We start from the raw sequence: 22,595 nt of genomic DNA, 5'->3' as shown, positions 1-22,595 counted from the left end.
CTAATCATGTTTCAAGCTCTCAGTATGACGATGAAAAAAAAGTCTATTTTCGTAGGCCTCAGTTTTCCTGCCTGCAAAGTGACATTAAGAAATCTTGTCCCAACCACCTTACCACCATCCTGCCCAAAAGAACTACTGGAAAACCATGGGGATCTGTTACTGTTTTGAAATTCTTGAGGAAAAGTTCAATACATGCTTTTAGAATATGTCTAATATAAGAATTTCTCCAAACTTCTGACCTCAGTGAAACATTCATAAAATCTTTGCTCATTAAGCTTAAATTCAGCCCGGATCAATCTCCAGTTCACCTCTCTGGGAAGCGAGGAGCTACAGGAACTCCGAGAAAAAAGGTAGAAAATGAGTTTTGTCAGGCAGTTGCAATGATTTTTGGATTTCCGTTTTGCATTCGGAGGCTGTTCCCTTCTCCATCACGTGAAAAAGCAACTCTACCTTGTAGGATAACGAACTGCAGGGGCTACAAATCAGAGGTGTGGTGATAACACATCTGCCACCACACTTACCATTCAAGCTCTTCTCTAGCACCATGTCTACAAATCACCAGCAGGACAGAACACACAAATTATAGCAAAGACCAGTTATTTTTCAGGAAAAAAAAATGAAAGTGATCTCATGAAACAGGGTAAAAGAGTTCATCAGAAGCCACCTCTATAGATACTTGCTATTAACCTTTGTGTAGCCTTCACAACAGTCAAGAGTTGGTTGCTTTATCCTGTCTTTGTGGATAATGAAACTTAGGCTCAGAGATGCTGGAACACTACAGGACATGCAGCTGAGGTCCTAATCCTAATAGGAAAAGTCCTTCTACCTGCCAGTGGGTCCTAGACAAGAATCACCTGAGAGCACTTACGGATAATAACAAAATGCAGAAGAATCTTTAGATACTTGCTACCCAGTAGAGAATCCATGCTACATTGTTTGCAGGTTTGCAGTAGGTCCAAGGAATTCACAATGTCTGAAAATATTATACAACAAAAGTTTTACTAACCTTTAAGAGACCAATTATCCCTACCACTCTTGTTTCTCCTTTAGAAAGGGCAGTTTTGAAATACTGGAAGTAAAATAAAGCAAATAGCATGAAGGTGATGATACCAATTAGGGATATTTGTGTAAATAATCAGACGATCATTAATTTCTGGTCTGCTGAGATTTCTACACACACAGGAGTTTTCATTTGTGATTCTCCAGTACATTTTAGTAGGGAAGCATCCATACCTAACTTATCTATTAGTTTGAGAAACAATAGCAAAGTCCATTCCTAACTCCAGGAGCGGTAAAATCCAATTCCTTTTCTAGAAAGAGGAAATATGTGAATATTTGAGACCAAAGCCAGAATTCAAATAACTGCAGATACCTAGGTTAGAAAGACTACATTTTCTACTCTAGACAACTATTTAAAGAGATGTTTCCCAACAAGGAAGTATTTGAAAGCTTGGGAGTTCCAGGGGAAAGAAAAGAAACAAGCATTAAGTGTGTGTCCACTGTGTCTTCACACTATTCAGTTATCCTTTGTGTAGGATAACACAACAGCCAAGAGTTGGTCCCTGTATCCTCTCTTCATCCTTGAAGAAATCTAGGCTCAGATTTGCTGGAACACTTACATACAGGTCACACAGATGAGGTCTGCATCCTAATCCAAAAAGGCCTTCACCGGCCGGTGTTTCCCAGACAAGAATCACCTGGGATTACTTAAGGAAAACACAAAATTGAGGCTCACAGTCAGTCTTCAAAGGAAGGGGCCAGGGACGTGTTTTTTGTTTTCTTTTAAGAAGCCCTGCTGCCTCCCCATCCACTTGGTCAACAGGAGAGCTTGAGAAAGACAGTACTTCACGACCCAGCCAGGAGACTATCCCTACATTTGTGGTTTCTCCATCAGGAAACCCTTAACGTTCTCAACATAAATTTTTTAAAATGCACATTTCTCTGGTCAAACCATCACCTCGCCCAAGGCCCCCAGTAGTGCCGATCTTGGAATCGTCTATTCGCCCCTTCGCCTCTGAATCCTGCCAATTTTTTTTTCTTTTCTGTAGAATTTCATTTCCTGGCTGGGACCAGGTTCTAACCACCAGACTTCCAGGCGGGCCCCGGAACGAGCAACCGGTCTCTAGTCTGTCTGGCTCCTTCCGTAGCCCCTCGACTCGGGCTGCTCTCATCCCAACCCAGCCTCTTCCGTCGGTCACGTTGTTTCCTCCGCTTGGAAGGACCTCTTTCCCGGCCCTTCCCAAAGCTTGGGGAACTCCTCCACCGCCTGCGTGCCTCCGCTTCCAGTCACCCTCGCCTCCCACCATCCCAGCGGGAGGTGGGGGGGACTGAACCCGGCCTCGAAGCATAGCAGCGAGCGTCGGTCCTCCCGGCCGCAGCCCCTGCCCCCTCCCCACCCGCCACCTGGCTTCGCAGCGGCCGCTCGGGAAGCCCTAGGCACTTCCCAGAATAGAGAGCAGCTGCCAACGTCAGGCTGCCGCCGGCCGCGGGGTTCCGGGCGCACCGGGTGCGGGCGGAGGGGACGTGGCTCCGCTTTGGCCTGCCTTCTCCCCTCGCCGTCCGGGAAACTGAGGCCCGGGGCTGGAGCAACTTCCCCGGGGTGCAAGGTTCGTATGGGCCCGGCCAGTCCCGGGCCCCCAAGCGTCCAGACTCCCGTCCGCGCTCCCTCGACCACACGCGCCGCCCGGTCGCCCGGGAGAGCAGGGCGGGGAGCGGGTCTCCGAGCGAGCGCTCCGCCGGGGAACGCGCGGAGAACCGGACTCGGCCAACTCGCCGCGAAAGTTGTGGTCTCCCAGCCTGCCCTCGCTTCTCACCTCCGAGACACACCTTCCCGCCGGCCCGGCAGCCGCGCCCTCACATCCGGTCCACCTTGCGCACACCCCCTTCCACTCTCTCCCGCAGCCCCTCGCCCTCCCACGCCTTGCGGCTCCAGCCGCTCCCCATCGCGCACTCCCACCCGCGCCCGGGGCGCGCCTTCCCCGCCCCGCCGCTCGCCCGGCCTCAGCGCCGCGCCCGCCCCGGGGTTCTGGCGTCCGGGAGCCCCAGCCCCGGGCCGCGACCCGCTTCCGCCCGCCCGGCGCGGGGCAGAAGCCGGGGTAGCCAGCGCGGAGCCCTCGGAGCGCGGGGGGCGCGAGGCGAGGGGCGCAGCGGCGCGGGGCGGGGAGGGGGCGCTCGCTCGCTCGCTCACTCTAGGCTGCGCACACGCCCGTACAAACTCTCACACAGACACACGCGGGGTGCGCTGCCGCCGCCCGCCGCTGCTCCTCCTCCCGCCACCGCCTTGAGAGGGAGAGAGAGAGGGAGAGAGAGGGAGGCAGAGAGAGCGCTTTGTCCGCGCGCCGCCGCCCGGCCCGGGACTCTGCCCCGAGGAGGCAGCCGCACAGAGTCCCCGCCTCCGCCTCTGCCCCCGGGCGGGCCCGGCCGGCCGCGGTGGGGGGAGCCAGGCTGAGGGTGGGGGTGGGTGGCGGGCGGGCGGAGGGCGGGGAGGGGGGGCGGAGGAGGAGCAGGGGAGACGAGGGCAGCGGAGGAGGCGAGGAGCGCCGGGTACCGGGCCGGGGGAGCCGCGGGCTCTCGGGGAAGAGACGGATGATGAACAAGCTTTACATCGGGAACCTGAGCCCCGCCGTCACCGCCGACGACCTCCGGCAGCTCTTCGGGGACAGGAAGCTGCCCCTGGCGGGACAGGTCCTGCTCAAGTCCGGCTACGCCTTCGTGGACTACCCCGACCAGAACTGGGCCATCCGCGCCATCGAGACCCTTTCGGGTGAGCAGTCGGCGCTGTCCCCCTCCCCCCGCCTCGCCCTGCTCAGGCCGGGACGGCGCCCGGAGGGAGGCCGAGCCCTGCGGGCGGCGCCCGGCGGGGGCTCCGGCGTTCACGTTCACTTCCACGCACCAGACCTTCAACTCTCACCGCCGGCCCGCTCCTGGGACGGCCCGCTCCCCTCCCCCCCCCGCTCTGGACTCACCCCTTGCCCTCCCAGCCGCAGTCCTGGGGCGACCCCCGTGCCGCCCCGAGGGTTCCCGAGGCTCGCTCGCTCTCTCGGGGACCCCCAGTTTCCCGGCTCCCCGAGCTGCTCTCCAGAATTCCCCCACCCCCATCTTTAGAGAGCCCCCCGTCTCCCCTTCTTCCCTGACCTTCCCGTCACCCCCTTTGTCAGGGACCCCCCCCAAAAAAAACACCCCTCCATCTCCTTCTCCCTTGACCGGACCTTACCCCTTCCCGTGCCTCGTGCCCAGGACTTCTCGCCCTCTGGCGTCCCCTGAGCCGCACTCTCCTTTAGAGCCCCCCCTCCCCAGGTCGCCCCGCTGTCCCCCACTTTCGGCACCCCCTCGGCGCCACCCTGACGATCCCCTTCGAGACTTCGGGGAGTCCCCCGACCCCAGCCCTTGCACGACGGCACATCTCTCTCGGTCCTCTCCCGAACCTCACTCCCTTCTCGCTCGTCTCTCAAGCGCTCCTATTTTTCTCTGAATTTTTTGTCCGATTTTATTGAGAAGAACTCGGGGCTGGGGGCTTTCCGCCGCCTGTCCCCCCGCCTCCCGCTCGGCCAGAAGCACCTTTTTACGAGGTGCCCTGTCTCAACTCGGTGGGGGCCCGGGCTGAGGACCGAGAAAGAGGCGACCGGGGGGCCCGCGAGAGCGCTGGAGCCCAGACGGGAGACGGAGAGCGACACACACACACACTCGCGCGCGCGCGCACTCACCAACTCTCCTCTCGCACACGCACCGCTCGGAGCCGCGCTCGCCCCCAGGCCACGAGCCTGCGCCCCCCGAGCCTCTGCCCGCGGCCGTAGCCCCTTCCCCACCAGCGCGCGGGGTGGGGGCGGGGCGGCGGCGAGGCCAAGGTGATCAGAAGCCGGCGGCGACCCGGCTCTCGCCGAAGCGGACCCCGGGGGTCTTCGGCGCATCTCTCCGGGGCCACCCGGAGAAAAGGGCAGGGAGGGGAGCGCAGCGGAGCCTTCGGGGCCCGGATTAGCGGAATGGAGAGGTGGGGGCCCGGAGAGGAGCGGGGCCGCGCCAGCCCTGCAGCTTGAGTTTCAAATGAGCTCATCCTTTCAAATTGGCGCCGCTCTTTATTAAATTTGTTTTTCCGGTAATGCCACCCACAGCTCTACCTGGGGTCGGGATCCGGGCTCGCACCCTTCCCACCTCATCCCCGGGGAACGAGGCGAAACGCGGCGCCCACCCTTTTTTTCCCACCGGGAAGCAAGTTTGCCCAGTTCGAGCCGGTTAAGAGACCCCTGGAGGGCGCCTGAAGGCGGAACCGGAGCGTGGAGTTCTGTGCGTGCCCCTCCTAGACCCCCGCCAGTTTCATCACAGCAAGGTTCTGAGTGCTTTAATTTCTGTTTTAAAGGTAAAGTGGAATTGCATGGGAAAATCATGGAAGTTGATTACTCAGTCTCCAAAAAGCTCAGGTAAATATATTTTGCTTAGTTTTTTTGATTGGTCTCACATATAAATAAAAATACATTCAGTTTTTTTTAATGTGCTTGTATAGTTTTTAAGAGGCTTTTGTTTGTTTTGTCAGTGGAGATAAAATAGTTTAGAAAGTTACATTTTTTACTTTCATTATATAAGGTGTTTACTGTACTTGGAAAATATCTGGTGCCTATTGGGGGTGGGGGTGACGAACACTAGTGTTAAATTTGCTGGGACCATTTAACTTGTTTATGAAAACTTGCCTCCCCGCCCCCCCCACTCCCACCCTAACCCCCAGCACAATGGCAGCAAATGCTTGTCAAGACTTCCTGTGAGATGTTAAGAGTAAATATTTACTGTGTCAGCTAAATTGCTTAACTAAACTTCGCGATTAATTAGTTTTCTTTTTTAGATAGCTTAAATGTTGAATAATAAAATAATTCAGTTAAGGGTCGATATTTTACATAGCGTTTTAAACAAGAAGGTTGTTTGGATTGGATGGCGGTTAAAAGCCAGACTTTTTTAGTCACTGAAACTACTGAATATTGCTTCTGAGCGTGTTGTTGTTGTTGTTGCTTTTAAGATACATTTGAGGCTAAACAAATATCACTGTGAAATTTATAATTATATTTAAGTGCACTATTGTTAATGAAGAAGTAAAAAGTTTTGTGGAGGCTGGATTTCTCCACAGTGATTTGCTTACATGAGAATGTCTATGAGGAGAGATTGAGGGAGAACATCTTTGTTTAAAGTTTATTGTGGACTTTAAATTTGGGCCCTTTATTACTCATTCTAGAATTTTTTTCTATGTGTCGTAACTTAGTTTATATCCCATTCACATACATTTCTTCACCATTAGTCATTAAGTAGCTGAATTGGAGACTCTAAGTGAAGTCTGTGACTTACCACCTTTACAATTTGTAATTCTCAACAGTGTAACCATTTACTTGATTTTTGCCAAAATTGAATAGATTTTAAAACAAACTATTCTACTTTTTAAACACATAGATGTTTTGTTAAGGGGTTTCTAAAAATGTGTGCAAATTTCCAGGTATGTTTTAACTAGGCAACAAAATATCTTTTGTTTACCAATGATTCCAGTGGCGTATCAGAAAACTACTCAATACCTTTAAAAAAAAGAGGCAAAAGTTATGATTTGCAGTTTCATGTGTAACATTAAGCTAGTTCTCTCTAGGAAGAGATGTAATGTGCAACTGATAGGTTTTTCAATTAAGAATTTTAAATTTGTATACTTAAAAAAATTTTTTTTGGCTTGATAAATCTAAGTTCAAGCTTTCTGATATATTAACTATTTATTGTAAGTTAGAATTACTCATAACATTTGAATATTGGATGAATATATTAAACAAGGTTTAAAAGAACCACCCAAAATATTTGATGGGTTGTGTTTCTGTAAATATCTAATTCTATTGACTGTATAGTTGTTTTGAGTTCTTTTTTGGAGTTATAGTTAGTGAAAAATCAGTAGAATTTTAACTTTGGTTAGTTGGTGTCTCATTTCATGTTGCAAAGAGCATTATTTAATGTGGCAATGTAAGTGAAATACTAGTTTATCTACAGTTATTAACATCTCTTGAAACTTGTCACAAATATACTATTTTTTAACTTTTTTCTTTCAAAATGCAGAGGTTATTTGCTGTTAGCTGGAGGGTCATTTAAATGATTTTGTTGTGTTTATAAAAGAGTTTAGAATTAAAAACTTGTCCCAAATTTTTAGTATTAATTAAAGAGCAATCTAGGACTTTTACAGCCCTATTGGGACATGATTTCTTTGAACATTGTGGGTGATATGAAATACCTAGGAGGTAGATTACAATGCGCTGTGTGTGATTCACTACACTGAAGACGTCTGACATACCAAATGTATGCATAAGCTGCTGCTGTAGAGGGTTGCTTCATTTCTGATTGGACGGCTTGAATCTTTTTTTTCTTTCCTTTATTAGTTTAAAATGCAGAAATTAGTTACTGGTACTGCAGGCTAAGGGAGAGATAACTAATGACTGGTGTTGTGTACTGAGCTCAGACTCCTGGGAGGAGGCAGCTGTGTGTGCTCATGTACAGGGCTCCACCACGGTGGGGACTCTCAAAAACAGGGTACTGTGACATTTGAAACCAAAGCTTTTATGTTATATGGTGACTATTTTGGTGTTCTTTTGTTGCACTTCCATGAAAATTAACAAGTTAAAAGTACATTTGTCGGCGTCAAGTCAGTTCTATATGTGGTTTTTGTGTTGGTAGAAGTGAAAATGTGAAGAAAACAGTTCATCCTCATTGCTTGCTTACTTAAAGAACCATTCTGCCATTGAGTGCTCCTTTTCTTTATATTGTTCTGATTTCTTTCTGTTCTCAGGAATCATTTTTAACATCTACATTCCAGATAGATTTTTTTAAGCTAATGATACTTGGGAGGGGATGTTTTTTATCTTAAGTTATGAAAATATTGGCATGCCATTTGCTTACCAATTGGATCTTTTGTTAAATATCATTCTAGCATCATTTTATATGTGCTGTTATTGTGGACAGACTAGATACTATTATTTTCTCAGGGTCACTCAGAAGTAGAAAACTCTTTTCTTTTGCCACATGTGCTTCATTCTTATTAAATGTAAATTACTGTAAAGTAAACCATGTACAAACCATCTATTTTTCTTAACTTTCTAAGTTGGCTTCGGGCTCTGTTGAATAAAAATCTTCGATTCTTTTTTCTCTATTCATATTTCTTGGTAGTATATAAGAATCAAAGATTTCTTAAAGAAGAAAAAACTGACAAAGGGTTTTAAAAGTTGTGGAAATGTCCTTGATAGAAATTTCATTTTTGATGTTGATGAGAGTTTAGTTTAAAAAATTTTATATGCTGTTTATATCTACACACATGCACACAGACACACACACATATTGCATAAATTGTTTTGAGCTAAGACTTACGCTAACCTGAATGTGCTTTGTAACTAAAGTTGAATGATTCTGTGAGAAACAAAACTTTTAAAAATGCAATTTCTGCCCACTTCTAGGAAGTAACTAAGTGGTGCTAGACATGCTTTCACTGAGATGGTGAGAATACTATGAGGTAGTGTAGGAAAAAGCTATGAATTTGTCTTTCATGAGTTAAAAATCAGTAATTGTGTTCTCTCCAATGCAAATGAATTTGGTCTCCTATAGGAATGTTAAAGAAAACAGTATCTCAATTGTATTTTGCTTGTATGTACTACATTGTATTTAGTTGAATTAAATACCAAAAAGAAAAAAAAACCAACCACCCAACCTCAAGCCCTCCCTGCAACAAAGGCTTTTGATGGATCAATTTTTAATTTTGTAGCAACAGAAAAGACTTCATTAGGTTAAAATCACATGTTACCCTATTTCATTTCAAGAATTTGTTGAATTAGAAGTTAATGCCTGGATTTAATTGTATAGATTACATGTGTGTAATGTATATTAAAATATATATATTTTATATATATATATAAGACTCAAAGGTTACTTATGATTTGTTTTTGAGTTCGACATTTAGCTTTTCATTTTAAAAAAAGGCTAGTAATTTTTTCATACACTTCTAGGTCATGCCATATAAAATTATGCATTTCTGTGACCTTTGCGAGATAAGCATTGAAATTAAAATAGAAGCAATAAAGAAAAAATTACTTAATAATTCAGGTTTAAAACTCTAGTTTGTGTTTTTAAAAGACTGGTCATTTAATATTTTTACATTATTTGGTTAAACATTAAAAACCATTGAAATCTACAAATCAAAATAGATGTTATATACTGCTTGATTTTCCAATTTGCCAAATTTATATCAATTTTAAATTATATTGTAGTAATTTATAAAAGTGCTGAATGGCTAAAGACATAAACATTAGTTCTAAAAGACGATTTTGTGATATGTAATACATTTGCCAAATTGTGTTTTCTTAAATAATAGTGTTTCTTTGTACTTATGACTGGATATAAGACACTGGTAAGGGATGGTCTCAGGTTTTGTTTTCTTATTATGTTAACCTGAGATTATCATTTATATAGAGAAGGTGAGAAGATTAATAATATTTGTATAACACCTTTTATATGTAATGATCTAAAGTACAATATATTTTCTTTAGAAAGAAAAATTTTAAAGAACACTGAAGATTTAAAACCAATAGATATCAAAATTAACATTTCACTATTATTTTGAGTAAATGTTTTTATTTTGTGCGATTATTCCAATTTTTAATGGGTGAATGTAAATGACATTGAAATGTACATACAGGATAGTAATTTGAGCACATTCATTAGAAGTCAGTAAAGCTATGAAAATCAGATTTCTGTAAGAACTATTTATACATATTTGATACTTTCAACTTTCTAAATATTTGCTGTCGATTGCTGAATCACTCTTCCAAGTCTGGTAATGAAATCCTCAAAAGTAGATGAGCAATTGATCAGCATTGTCACAGGACATTATTTGAGTTTAAGTGTATCATCTCTGTGATTCAGTGGGGTGTGTGCACATGGGTGTGTGTGTGTGTTATGGGAGACAGTAGTTTCAGACAGAGATGGTATCAAGAGGGAAGAAGAAGAAATCTTTAATTGAGCAACAAATGTTCTGCTATTCATTCCTGACAAGGCACAGGAAAATTGTTAGATGTCTGAACCTTGTGGTGAATGGAGTCAAGTGCAGTGATGTGTGCTTGCATGATCTATAGCTCTTGCAGGTGGTTAACCTGTGGAAGCGGGGGCACAGTCACCTGAAGTGGCTTCTTTAGTGAGCATGCTGCTGGAAGGACCGTCCTATGCAAAATATTCTCTCCTTCACTTTTGCTCAGATGTCCCCTCTCAGTAAGAGAGTTAGCAAGTAATTCTATGTAGGCTTTGATTTTCTGTAGAAAATTCAAGATCTGAATATGTATTTTCATTTAGAAATTCTATACTGTGGAAGGCAATGTATTTTTTTGTGCAACAAAAGTACTCTGAATCAGTTTCATTAGAAGCATGGCATTGAACTGGTTTCTTTGGAGGCTGTTAAAAGGTTGAATTGTAGATTTCAAAATTATGTTTTTAAAAATTCTATTTAAATATCAGCAAAATGTCTTCAGTGTCCTTTGGTATTGGAGAAGAGAGGGGTGGGGTTGGCTAAGCCAGTTTTTAAACTAATTTTCTAAAAATTTTAGTCAGAAGCATAATTTCTTAAAAGTTATGATTAGCTTCTTAATTTGAAGAATGGGACAGTTCTGTTTAACAAAACATGTCCAAATAATTTATTAGTCAAGATTTGTCTTTTTTATATTCAAATTCAAGCTCAAATTAGTTTGGATAGTCATTCAAAACAATATCATTGAAGAAAACATAATAGCAAATAAAGAGCAAACACCTACCAGTAAATATAACAGTATTTCACTTATCATTATAAAATATTTTTAAAGACCTTTTACTTTATAATTTGACTTCATGCTTACAAACTTGTAATTTTCATTTGGTGGCATAGACTGTATGGGTTCTATTTTGGGCAGCAAAATTGCAGAGTGCTCAGAGCATTATTTTTAAGGTTTTTCTTTTCCTGTTTTGATAATGTACTTTAGTCTGGTATTTCCATAAAATAGTGAAGAAAAATTATTTTCTCTTACAGGAAAATTCAGATTTTGTTACTTTGGCTTCCAAAGAGGAGGGAGAATATAATTACTGTTTCCTTAATTTGGTTTACCATTTGATGGCATGTTGAGGTGTTGAATAATCCAGAGAAAAAGGGTACTTTTGCATTAATAGCAGGCGGTCAAGTCCAAAGTGATAACTACTATTTGATAGATATGCTTCTTCTCCAAGTCTCTGGTTCTCACTAAATAATAAGCTTACATTTTGGAGATACATTTTATTTGTTTATTCTTGGGTTTCTTGGTTGTTTATTCTATGCTTTATTTCTTAAAATGTGAAGATTTAGTTATAATTTTCCCATTCTGCTTATTATCAGGAATATTTCATAAACTAGGTATTTCAGTAAGTCCAGTAAATGAAAATTCAGAGTTCTGATGCATGTTTTAGACTTTCTTTTATCTATCTATGTTATAAGAAAATGTTATACCTAATAATGACCAGGGAAATCTGTATGGGACCATTGCAATGTGAATGATATTTTTGGTTTTTCTTATTATATAATTATTGTGTACCAGTATGTGAGGATTTGCCTTAGCGGGTGATGCTTAGACTTTAATTTTTGTTTTAAATGTGATCAGAAAGGTAATTTCATGATTCCATGTATGGACATGTAAATAATACTAGATGGATGTTTACTTATGTGCCTGTATCTTCCATTCATATAATACTGATGATAACCCAGGCTCTTCAAAACATTATTTCATTTATTCTAAAGAATAATTATCTGAAGAAGAGCAGTTAATATTATTCCATTTTTTAGATGAAAAAACTTAGTCACAGAGAAATTTAATAATTTGCCTAAAGTCACATGGCTATTAAATAGTAAAGCTAGGGTTAGAACTTCTGATTCTCAGTCCACTGTGCTTCATCTCCATTCACTTTGTTTAATTAAAAGTTGTCTGAAAGTGTTATTACTGATAGGTTCAGAGGTTGCCATTCAAGAGGGAAGGAAAGATATAAATATAGATTTTATTTGTGAATCACCCTTTGCAATGATCTTATTCTTATATCAATCCAAAATGATCTGTACTTTGTTACAGTTTTTAGGAAAAATTAGAAACAGAAGTCATTTTAACATTATTAGCAGCATCACTGTGGTTGCCCGTAGACAGAAGTGGGGTATGCCTAACCAAGCAGGTTGGATTTTGATGTTGTTGTTACATTGCTTTTTTCAGTGGTTGCATTCCTTGTGTTATGAAACAGGACATTGCCGAGAAAGAGATTTCAGCAGCTGAGCCATACGGTCTGGTCAAGACTCTGTGCCACATGGTAAAGGAAAGTCAGGCTCAAGGAATCACTTGGGTGGGTTCTTCCCGGGTTTCAGCCAACCCATTGCTAGAGGGCAGGACTGCTTTTGGTGAAGTGTTTTCCTGGTAGCTGCCAAGTCTTTCCTGATATTTGGTGTCTGTCTCTGCTTTTCTTTCTGTACAGACTGTGGCCTTTGGCCTTTCCTGTGGGGGTGAAATGAACGTTAATAGAATAGCATCTGTAAAGTCCCCGAGTTCCTCATTAATGATATATCACTCAAAAACATACTAAATAACTAAGCATAGGAAGAATAGTCCATTTCCCCTTAGCAGTAAACTTTACCTGCGTTATCCTCTTGCTACCTTTAACTTTTGTGCACTATCATATTTGTGGTGGTGGTGGAGGGACGAAGGAATTATCAAGAAAAAAGTAAATGAAGGAAGATGATTTCCAACTCCTCAGGCTTTTCATTTCTTTAACTTAGTATACTGAGTCCAGGGTTGGGTGTTGCATATTCTGTGGAATCCTGACTCAGAAGATGGGGAAAAGGAAGAAGGTAACTAATACTGAGTAGTTGGTATGCTAGGCATTGGACTAGGCCTTCTTCGTATCTTACTGTATACAGCCAAGAGAGATCTGATTTTCATACCTTTTACAGATAGGGCTGTAAAACTTTAACTCCCCAGCAACTCCTCTTTCCACCCAACCCAAAACTGCTTCAAAGCAGCAGTGGCTGTCTTACCCTTGCTCACCTTTATTTAATTTGTATACAGTAACAATAGCCTAGCAATAAAGTAGAAAGTTGTCATGTGTGTATAGGTTATAGAGTAACTTTGGATGTATTTCCTAAATCAGAATTAGAGACAAAATTTACATGTATACAGCAGATATGCTGAGGAAGATAAAGGACTGATCTTTAGTATAGTTTTAATTTAATGTAACTGAAAAACAACAAAGTATTAGGTCATAATTTGAAGAAACTTTCCTGAGGTGGTCCTGTAGTAGAGGCATTAGTAATTACGTAAAGATAAAAAAATTAAAAAAAACCCATTGTGGCTGAAAGTTAAGTGTAAAAAGCATATTATGTATGCAGTGGGGAGGAGGGGGAAAGAGGGTCTGTACTTATATCCTCTGACTCAGATACCTTTTTTAAATCCTGAAAAAAAACACTCAGACTCTTTAGTGTAGGACCTAGAGTGTTATACAAAGTGTGGCCTGCTTTCATTTTTTATCTGTATATTTAAAAATTATCTATGATTTGGAGAAGGAAATACAGTATTCTTGCAAATTGTCTTCTATAAAGTTTTTCATCTTACTAACATGAAAAAATTTTAAACCTTTTTGACAATGAAAAAGTCAGTGAAAGCACAGGGAGTAGAAAGAGTTATATGTTCTTTTTGATACACTATTTAAATATATTATGCATTCATGACTTTTAAGTATATAGGACTTGAGATACAATTATACTACCAATGCAATGAGATAAATAAGAATTCTGCTTTCTAGATACACAGGTGGTGCTTTTTTGATAAGAATGTAATTTTATGAAAAAATTCATTATGAGGTAAAAAAATAATGGCTTTTATCAATCAAATATTATCAGAAAAATTTTCAATACCATGTTTATATCTTCACTTTTGTGCTTTCTCTTAGAAAATAAAGCAAAATATATTCACTGAGGTGTGGTTCCATGGACAGTTTAACCTTAAACCAACTCATAAATAGAGGATATTTCAAAAAAGTTCATGTGAGGATAGGCTATATAGTTTTTGTTAATGTGGAACTGTTTACATTAGTCCCTCCTGATCTTTGTGATTTTAACAGTGAATTTTTGAAAAGTGGATGTTTTGTCTCATCATTGTGTGGATAGGGTTTTGGAGTAAAAGTGTTTGTGCATCTTTATATGAGAGTTGGAGGTAGATGATGAAACAGTTTAAGGCTGAAAAAATAGAGTTTAACTTATTCAATTATTAAGAGAGAAAAAAGGGAGGGATGGAAGAAGGAAGGAGGGAAAGCGGGATGAGGAAGGGGGAGAGAGAAGGAAGGGAGAAAGTATACAGGCAGCCATGGAAACATAGATGACAGAACTTTGTCGTGCAGCTTGTACACTCTTTCTGGATTTCAGAGCACGTGGCAAAGACTAGTACTGATGGTGGGTGGGAGACTAAGGGACTCCGCTGGGTGCTAGCAGGGCTGAGTCTCACACAAGTTGATCTTTGACGTTTAAAAACCTCTCAGAGTATGTGTTTGGTCTGCCCCACAAAAGGTCTTACATTTCTTTCTTTGAGGCCCTGTACTGGCCACTTCTCCCTCTCTCGCATTCTCCTTCCCTTTTACATTTCCTTGGGGATGGCCGGGCCCTTGGGGATGGCTGGGCCAGGGCTGGAAGGTGCCTGTTGTGCGGCCTGCCTCCAGCCTGGTGCCCCTCACTGGCGGAGTCTGGGGAAGTGGGGAGGCGTGTGCATGCTTGCTCAAAATGCTGGAATGTATGGGCTCTGTGGCTCATGCTTCCTGGGAGTGTGCCACAGACCGGCTCCTCCAGGGTCTCAGTGGTCGTGGGGGTCAGTCCTTGTAGGCTTTTGTGAGGGGTTGGAAACTTGGGAAGGGATTTCTCAGTGCTGAAAGTTTAGGCTACTCCCCCCCCCCCCCAGGTATATTTGTATTTATTCTTTGTAAAGAAAAAGATCTGTTAACAACAACAACCACCACTGAAGAACAGAAAGAAAAAAATATATGGATGCATAAATAACCGTAAAGACCATAAATGGTCTTTCTCCTGCATCCAACTACACTCTTTTCCCTCTTCTCTTCAAACTGATAGTGATGTCTTCAAATCGTGGACACTGAATTTATAAACTAACTGCTTTAAAACTCCCTGAATTGTGTCTCTGCTAAAGATGATGAAAATCAAGGATCTTTAGAAACTAGATTTTAAGTTCAGATTTTTTTTCTTAATGTAGGATTTAATCTCCTTTTTAAGGAATAAAGAACAAACTGCTATTGGTTAATATTTTTTTTTGGTTGCTTAATTTATTTTTTCAGATTTATTATTATTTATTTAGATACTTTTTTTTCCTTCACAAAAGATTTGAAATGACAAAGGTGCTGGTGGCTCCATTATTTGAAAAGAAGACTGGGATTTAGGTGTATAAAGTAGATAAGTTAAAAAGGGATTCTGTTAAGGGTTATAAAGGACTGAGCACAGGTGGCTGGTTCTTACGTAATTCTTTATACATCTTAAGAGGTTTGCCAGGGAAGAATTATCTCTTTGGTTCATTGATTCTTGTGTTAATGATTTGCTGCATGTATCTATTTCAATAGTGATTTCAAAACAGTCATTTTGATATTGAAAATGGTTTGTGGCTTTAGTTCACTTATTATAATCATGGTCAAGGTGTTAACGTGTGCATGTGTGCTCCATTGCGTCCGACTCTCTGCCACCCTGGGGACTGTGTAGCCTGCCAGGCTCCTCTGTCCATGGGATTTCTTCCTCCAGGGGGAATCTTCCCGGCCCAGGGCTCAAACCCACATCTCCTGCATTGGCAGGCAGATTCTTTACCACTGAGCCATCAGGGAAGCCCCAAGGTGTTAATACCTGCCTTAAAAATTTCCAGGCCCAAGTCACAAATTTTATTCCCCACAGTAGTGCTTTTAACTGTATGTTCCACAGAGCCTTAGGATTCTAAGGAGATGCCAAATTTATGGGAAAAGGGGGTAGACATATGTACCTGGGGGATTCTGGCTTCTTACCCACCTTTCAATCAGGAGACAGCTGCATTCATTGCTTTTTTACATATTTGAGTTTGGTCTGGAATTTGGCTTAGAAGAGGGGTTTGCTGCTTTGAAGAAACACTTCAGAAGTATCTGCCCTATAGTATGTAATTCTGGGGCTTGAGTCCATTCATTCCTTGATCAGGTAGTCTAGCAGATGCAAAGCTCTCTCCTGAGGAAGTTTAGACTCTGCCTCCCTTACTTCTGAATCCTGTGGCATGGCCTTCCATCTCCTGTCACTTTCGCTTTAGTAACAAATGTTTGCTTTGCCAACTACATGCCAGACTACTAAATCTATGGATTTTTCTACAATCAACAGCACAGATTGTTTGCCCTTCAGGAACTTTGCAGAGAGCTCCTTGGGCAATGGTTGTACTCTAGCTCTTGGCAGAGTCATTAGTGTCAAATGACTTTTGAAGAGTGAAGGGTCCAGTGGCATGGGACCCACTCATTCATCAAGAACAAGTTTCTACTTTGGGAGGTCCAAACAGGATGGCCTTTATATCCCTTTTTCAAGCAGAGCAGCTCTACTTTTATCTGTTACATGTTTGGGTTCCATGAACTCAGAGGTGATCATCAAAATACTTTCACTTGATTAGAATTGGACTTCCCTGGTGGCTCAGACAATAAAGAATCTGCTTACAATGCGGGAGACCCGGGTTTGATCCCTGAATTGGGGAAATCCCCCGGGGAAGGACTTGGCTACCCACTCCCGTATTCTTGCCTGGAGAAGTCCGTGGACAGAGGAGCCTCGTGGGCTACAATCCATAGAGTAGTAAAGAGTCAGAGGGGACTGAGCGAATAACACTTTCACTTTTCAGAATGGATGCCCAGAAAATCAGAAGGGACATGAGCCATTATACTCTAACACACACACACACTTAAGTCAGTCCAGCATGTAGGATTCTTGTTCAAAAAACAAGGTATTACTTAAAAATATATATATATATATTTTTATTTATTTATTTCAGTGATTTCTTAACCTGTGGCCAAAGACTCTTGGGCCGAGTCCTTATAGTCTTGAAGGAAGGACTGGGACACTACCCTCTGAGCTCTTCCTCCATGCCCCTGTGCTTCATCACTCTGGCTTCTTGTAGACTGGTCTTGAAAGACTGATGATTTCATATTCACTCAAGTTTTATAGTCAAGACTGTTCTAAGACTGTATTTATGAGGGTCCACATTCAGATATCTGTAAATGACATAAGTGGTGGCATGGAGGGGTTCTGTGGAGTATAAGAGGCCTAATGGGGTATAGGAGGCATAGCTTTAGTCAGCTACAGTCAAAAGTCAGAGTTCTTATTTTAAATATTTAAAATTTTCGACCATTGAAAAAGTTTTGGAGACACTGTGAGTCAGAGAAGAGAGCAGGTTAATCTGGCTCGTGGGTTGCCAGTTTGCAGTTTCTGCCACATGAAAATCTGCATCTTCTGCAAAAGTATTGCTGAGGACACTTCATTATGTTTAGTATCTCTTACCCTTAAGGTTCTCTGTGAGTGAGAGGGAAAAGTACTTCTCTTGATAAACTGGATAAACTTGTATGTCTCTTATCTAATGATGATAGCTATTTGAAAGCTCAAAACTAAAATTAGGTCTCAGAGCAACCATCCTTAGTTTATTTTTCTGGAATAAATATGTTCTCCATTATATGGAGTACCCTATAGTGTTTATCTTTATGTAGTGATCTTATTTTGTTTCTGTTATATTTAGCCATCTAAAGTCCTTTGGTAAATACAGAATGTACATATGCTGAATATGTGACACTCGTAAGTTTGTATAGTATTTCGGAGTACACATTCATAAAAAAAAAATAAACCTCTATTTTCTCATGTAACTGGAGGAACATGTTTCCACATCAGTCAGAATTCTTCTCCAATTAAACACTAGGCAAACTATAGATAATGGTTTAAACCATTTCCTAAGAAAATACGGTTCTTGTATACCCAGCAAACTTTTTTAAAAATAAGAACTTGAGTTCTGCCTATAAGCCAACATCTGATATAAGACATGTAGTTTTAAAAGCATAGAGCGTACTTGGTAGGAAAATTTGGTGGTGAAAAAAATTTGTTTTTAAATATGTTTGAGAAATGTTTTGGTGACTCTTGCACTTTCTGGTATTTAAGTTGAGGAAATTGAAGGCCATATGGATTCTGTTTCTGGGCTCTAGGTATGGTAAATACTCATTAAGGCCAGACTAAATGAAAACTGCCAATTGCCTAAGGGACCTTTAAAAAAAATGAAAAACAAAAAACTACTCTGACAGTTGGAATTAGCATTTTTCAAATGTATCTTTTTGTTCTGTAATTTACGTGCATAATGAAATAGCTCTTTAGTGATCACCGAGTTAGGTCAAGCACTTGTTTTGGAGAACGTTGTAAGTAAGTCATTTATGGTCAGGCATAATGGAGCGAGGGCTTCCCAAGTGGCGCTAGTGGTGAAGAACCTGTCCGCCGACGCAAGTAGACCTAAGAGATGCCTCTTCAATCCCTGGGTCAGGAAGATCCCCTAGAGAAGGGCATGGCAACCCACTGCAGTATTGTTGCCTGGAGAATCCCATGACCAGAGAGCCTGGCTGGCTGCGGCCCACAGGGTCACATAGAGTGGGGCACGACTGAAGCTACCGAGCATGCGCATCTTATAGTGGCGTGGGCAGCTTGGTAACAGGTCAGTTGATTGAATTGTGAGGTGATAGGAAAAGTGATGCCATGGTAAAAAGAACCTTGGGGGGAGAATAGCTTTTAAGAGGGAAATCAAGTTTTGGGTGTATTGAGTTTGATGTCATATGAGATATGCAAGTGGAGATACTCTGAAAGCAGCTACATGATGCCAGACTGAAATTTAAGTTAGAAGTAATTATTAAAGTATAGTTTTAATAGGAGATTTTTTTTTTTCCTTATAGGCAATTTTGTAGATGCTGTTGATCTTAGGATTTATTGGAGCTTAAAATGCAACTCATTAAGGGGTGGGTGGAACATGGACTTTGGAATCAAAATCGACTGAATTTAGACCCCAACCATGTTGCTTACTAGTATCTTATCTTAGAGCCTAACTTTCAGCTGTCAAATGGGATTCTAATACTAAATAATTAATGTTACTATGTAGTTTATATAACAATGTATTAACATGCCTGACACAGAAAAAATTACAAATATTGCGTCTCTCCATTTATTCACCTTAAATTTGTACTGGAAATAAATGCCTCACTCCAAAAAAAAAAGTTAGCAAGTCATCTGTGTAACCCATACAGGATCTGGGAATTCAGGGTTTTAAGTGACTCTCCTTGTTTGTGATGGATCTAAACAGTCATCAGTTCCCCAAAAATAGCTAAGTATTTTTTGGGGGCTGGTCTTTTGAATTTTAAAAATTTGAAGTACCATGAGATCTGGTCTTATTTTTTATTTCCACTGTTGCATCTTGAATGCCTTGAATACTGGAAACAGCTGCTCATTAATTATTTTTGAATGAATTAATTAAAATTAAAGTCATAATAAGATCATTAATAATTTACTTTTTTTTTCCCCCTCCTTTTTCCCCCTTCTTTATTTTCAAACAGGGTGGGGAAAATAGTAGTTCAGAGATTTTGCTTGTTTGTGAGGGAGATTTTCAAACTTTTTACTTACTCTTTGGCTTAATTAGAATGAAGCCTTCATGGGCATTTTAGGTATGAAATCTTTTTAAACTGAGTTGAGCTATAAAAGAGCAGTTGCACAAAGATACAAAATAAATATTGGAAAGCAAAGTTTTGGATTTGGTGGAACCAGAATAAGTTTTGCATATCAGTTAAAAAAAAATAAAAATAGGTTTAATCTTAAATTCAGTATGATTACATGAAAATATAATTTTCCCTGTAGATATTTCTCTGTATAACCCAAATTGTATTAAAAATCTGCTGAGACTCACAGAAAAACCTATTTGATAAAAACAGAAGCAGCTGTCCTTCTGTTGCAAGATAATAAGTGGATACAAGAATCAAACTTAAGGTGTGTTTTTTTATGTAGTAAATCAAATATCAGTTTAAGCCGTCAGGCTCAAAAGTTATTGTGGAATAAACTGACAAGTACAAAAATGACAGGTTTACCAATGGGCAAGATAATCCATAGCCAAGGTAGCGACTGATCTTAAATGTTAGTTGCAGAGCAAGATGCTGTCAAATGCTCTGTATTAGTAACCTGTCGCTGCATACAAATTACCCCCAAATTTAGCAGTTTGAAACAACCAATGTTTATCATCTCACACGTTTTCTGAGGGTCAGAAACATGCAGCATTTTAGCTGGGTTGTTCTAGCTCAGCGTCTCTCACGGAATAGCAGTCAAGTTGCCACCCGGGTCTGTAGTTATCCGAAGACTCAGCTGGCCTGGAAGATCTGCTGCGAGGCTCACTCCTGGGGCTGTTGGCAGGCCTCAGTGTCTTTCTGCCTGTGGGCTGGAGGGCTCTGTTCCCCACAACATGGGCTTCTCCGTGGGTCTGTGCACAGCACGACAGCAGGCTTCCCTGAGTGAGTAATCCGAGAAAGAGTGACACCACACAGCCTTTTATGGCCTAGTCACTGCATTGCACGTTGTCACTTCTGCCTTATTTGTTTGTTAGATACAAGACTGTAGTTCTGTCCACACTCAAAGGGAAGGGATTACTCAAAAGGTGAATACCAAGAATTAGAGATCATCAGGGATCATTTAGGGTTGAATTAAGTCAATCAGGAAAAGTCAGCAAGTCAAAGAGAGACTTGGTTGCTTTGGCACTTATACTGAAAAGAATAATCCCCTTGTATTAATATTTATGATTAACTCCTTTTGAAATAAAACTAGAATTCCTTATAAAACAGCAGTAATAACAGTTACAGTTTATCGATGCCTTTTATACTCCTTATTTAATTTTCACAGCACCTTGTAGGATGAGAAAGGCAGATACTACTACTATATTCATTTCTTAGATTAGAAAACTGAGGCCCAGATTGTTCAGAGTACTTAAGACAGGGTCACTTATTCAGTATTTAACTTGAGTTGTTTCCTTTTCTTTTTGTTTTGTGGCTCTTTCTGTTCTTTCTCCTGAAGAATGATTTCAGTTACTTACATTTTCTAAAACACAATTTAATTTCCCCTTTCAATTTAAAAGAGTTGATTAAAAAAAAAAGCCAAATTGAGAAGTTTAAAACACTCTTGTAGTATCAATAAAGATGTCACTTTTCTGCCAGAAGCAAGAGTCCTTTTTGCTATTTTTGTAACTGGGTGAGGTCTTATTTCTCCAAAATTGTGCCATGCTGTGGTTAGCCATGGTCTACAAGAGGAAAATATATTTACCCTTCTTTAAAATCGTTGGTTTTCTAAGAAATATGCTGTTTACTATACCAAATCTGAGAAAATCTTTCTCAGGCAAAATGCAGTGGTCACTTTGATACCAGACAAGCTAGTTCTCTTCCCCACTAAAAATGCAAAACAGCAGGCCCTCTGATCTTTGGTACCTGCCTTTGTTATACATTTATTTCTTGAAGAAATTTGTTGAATAGTCATGTCTTTAAATTTTTATTGAATCTCAGTGCTTACTTTACTTCCGTATGCTGACTTTACTTGCATATACTTCCCATAAAACATTCAATCTTTTCTCTTAAAGGTCTTGATAACATGATAGTTAATGTGAAGTGAAAATTTATTTTGAGGATTTATTGTATAAAACAAAGGAAAATATTCAGTAACCTATAATGGAAAATAATCTGAAAAAAACATATATATACAACTGAATCACTTTGCTGTTTACCTGATACCAACTCAGTATTCTAAATCAACTATATGTGAATACAAAATTTTTAATTCTATTTTTGAAAAAACAAAAAATCATATTTAACAATGTAAAATCTCAAAACATTCAAAACTTGATAGAATTAATTTGGAATAAAAAAGATAAGTTATGTTGGTTGTTTCCTTATGAACTTGGACAAACTGAGGCTTGTGGAATATCACAGTCCTTTGGGAATATCTGCTTTTTAGGAAAAATATGTGCTTTCTATATTGTTTTAAAGAACCACTAGTAGTAAATATAATACAACATTTTCTACACAGGTTATATATACCAGTCCATCAAAATTTATTATTATCCTTTGCCTACTTTGCTCCCTTTTTTATGCTCTGAGTTGTTTTCCTCTTCATAGTTAAAAATCTCAATACTTTTTTTTTTCCATAAAATAGTCACATGATTTTAGTGTTACATTTTTTTTTTTTCTTTAAAGAGCTAAGAGAGAACACCCCAACTATCCTCAGTGGAGAGACTGAGTTTAAGATTTGTTTCAGATTTTTATCATTTTCAAGTGTTAGAAGGTTAAAGGTGAGCCTGAACATGAATTCTGTGAGCTCAGAGGAGCAACTATGACATGTAAATCTACTCTCTTATTATTGTTGATTTTCTTAATATTTTGACTTCCTGTGGATATGTACCCAAAGAAATATATTTTTTTCTCATTCTTCCTCAGTGACTTCTTGTTATAATCCCGTCCTGGGGGACAGGGAGCAGAAGCCATTCAGC

At 40.8% G+C, this 22,595-nt stretch overlaps 1 protein-coding gene across 15 annotated transcripts in view; it reads left to right on the top strand.

Annotated features, from left to right (window-relative positions):
* The first annotated feature begins 2,476 nt into the window (after positions 1 to 2,476).
* IGF2BP2 (insulin like growth factor 2 mRNA binding protein 2) overlaps positions 2,477 to 22,595 on the top strand; it is a 170,585-nt gene continuing 150,466 nt past the window's right edge. For 2 of the 15 annotated variants that reach the window (XM_086397826.1, XM_086397847.1), the window contains exons 1-2: positions 3,403 to 3,763; positions 5,354 to 5,414. In XM_086397826.1, coding sequence (XP_086253952.1) covers positions 3,586 to 3,763; positions 5,354 to 5,414 — 239 coding nt within the window. In that variant the 5' untranslated portion in view covers positions 3,403 to 3,585. Of the gene's footprint in view, positions 2,607 to 3,401; positions 3,764 to 5,080; positions 5,281 to 5,352; positions 5,415 to 22,595 lie in introns of those variants that run through there. The other 13 variants (XM_086397973.1, XM_086397889.1, XM_086397923.1 and 10 more) reach the window with 12 other exon arrangements.

This window comes from Bos grunniens, chromosome 1 (assembly GCF_055505025.1).
Source record: "Bos grunniens cultivar Pamir isolate PY7600 chromosome 1, Bosgru_T2T1.0, whole genome shotgun sequence".
Lineage (NCBI taxonomy): Eukaryota > Metazoa > Chordata > Mammalia > Artiodactyla > Bovidae > Bos > Bos grunniens.
The sequence above is the reverse complement of the archived record's forward strand: the minus strand, read 5'-3'. Positions and strand labels throughout refer to the sequence as shown.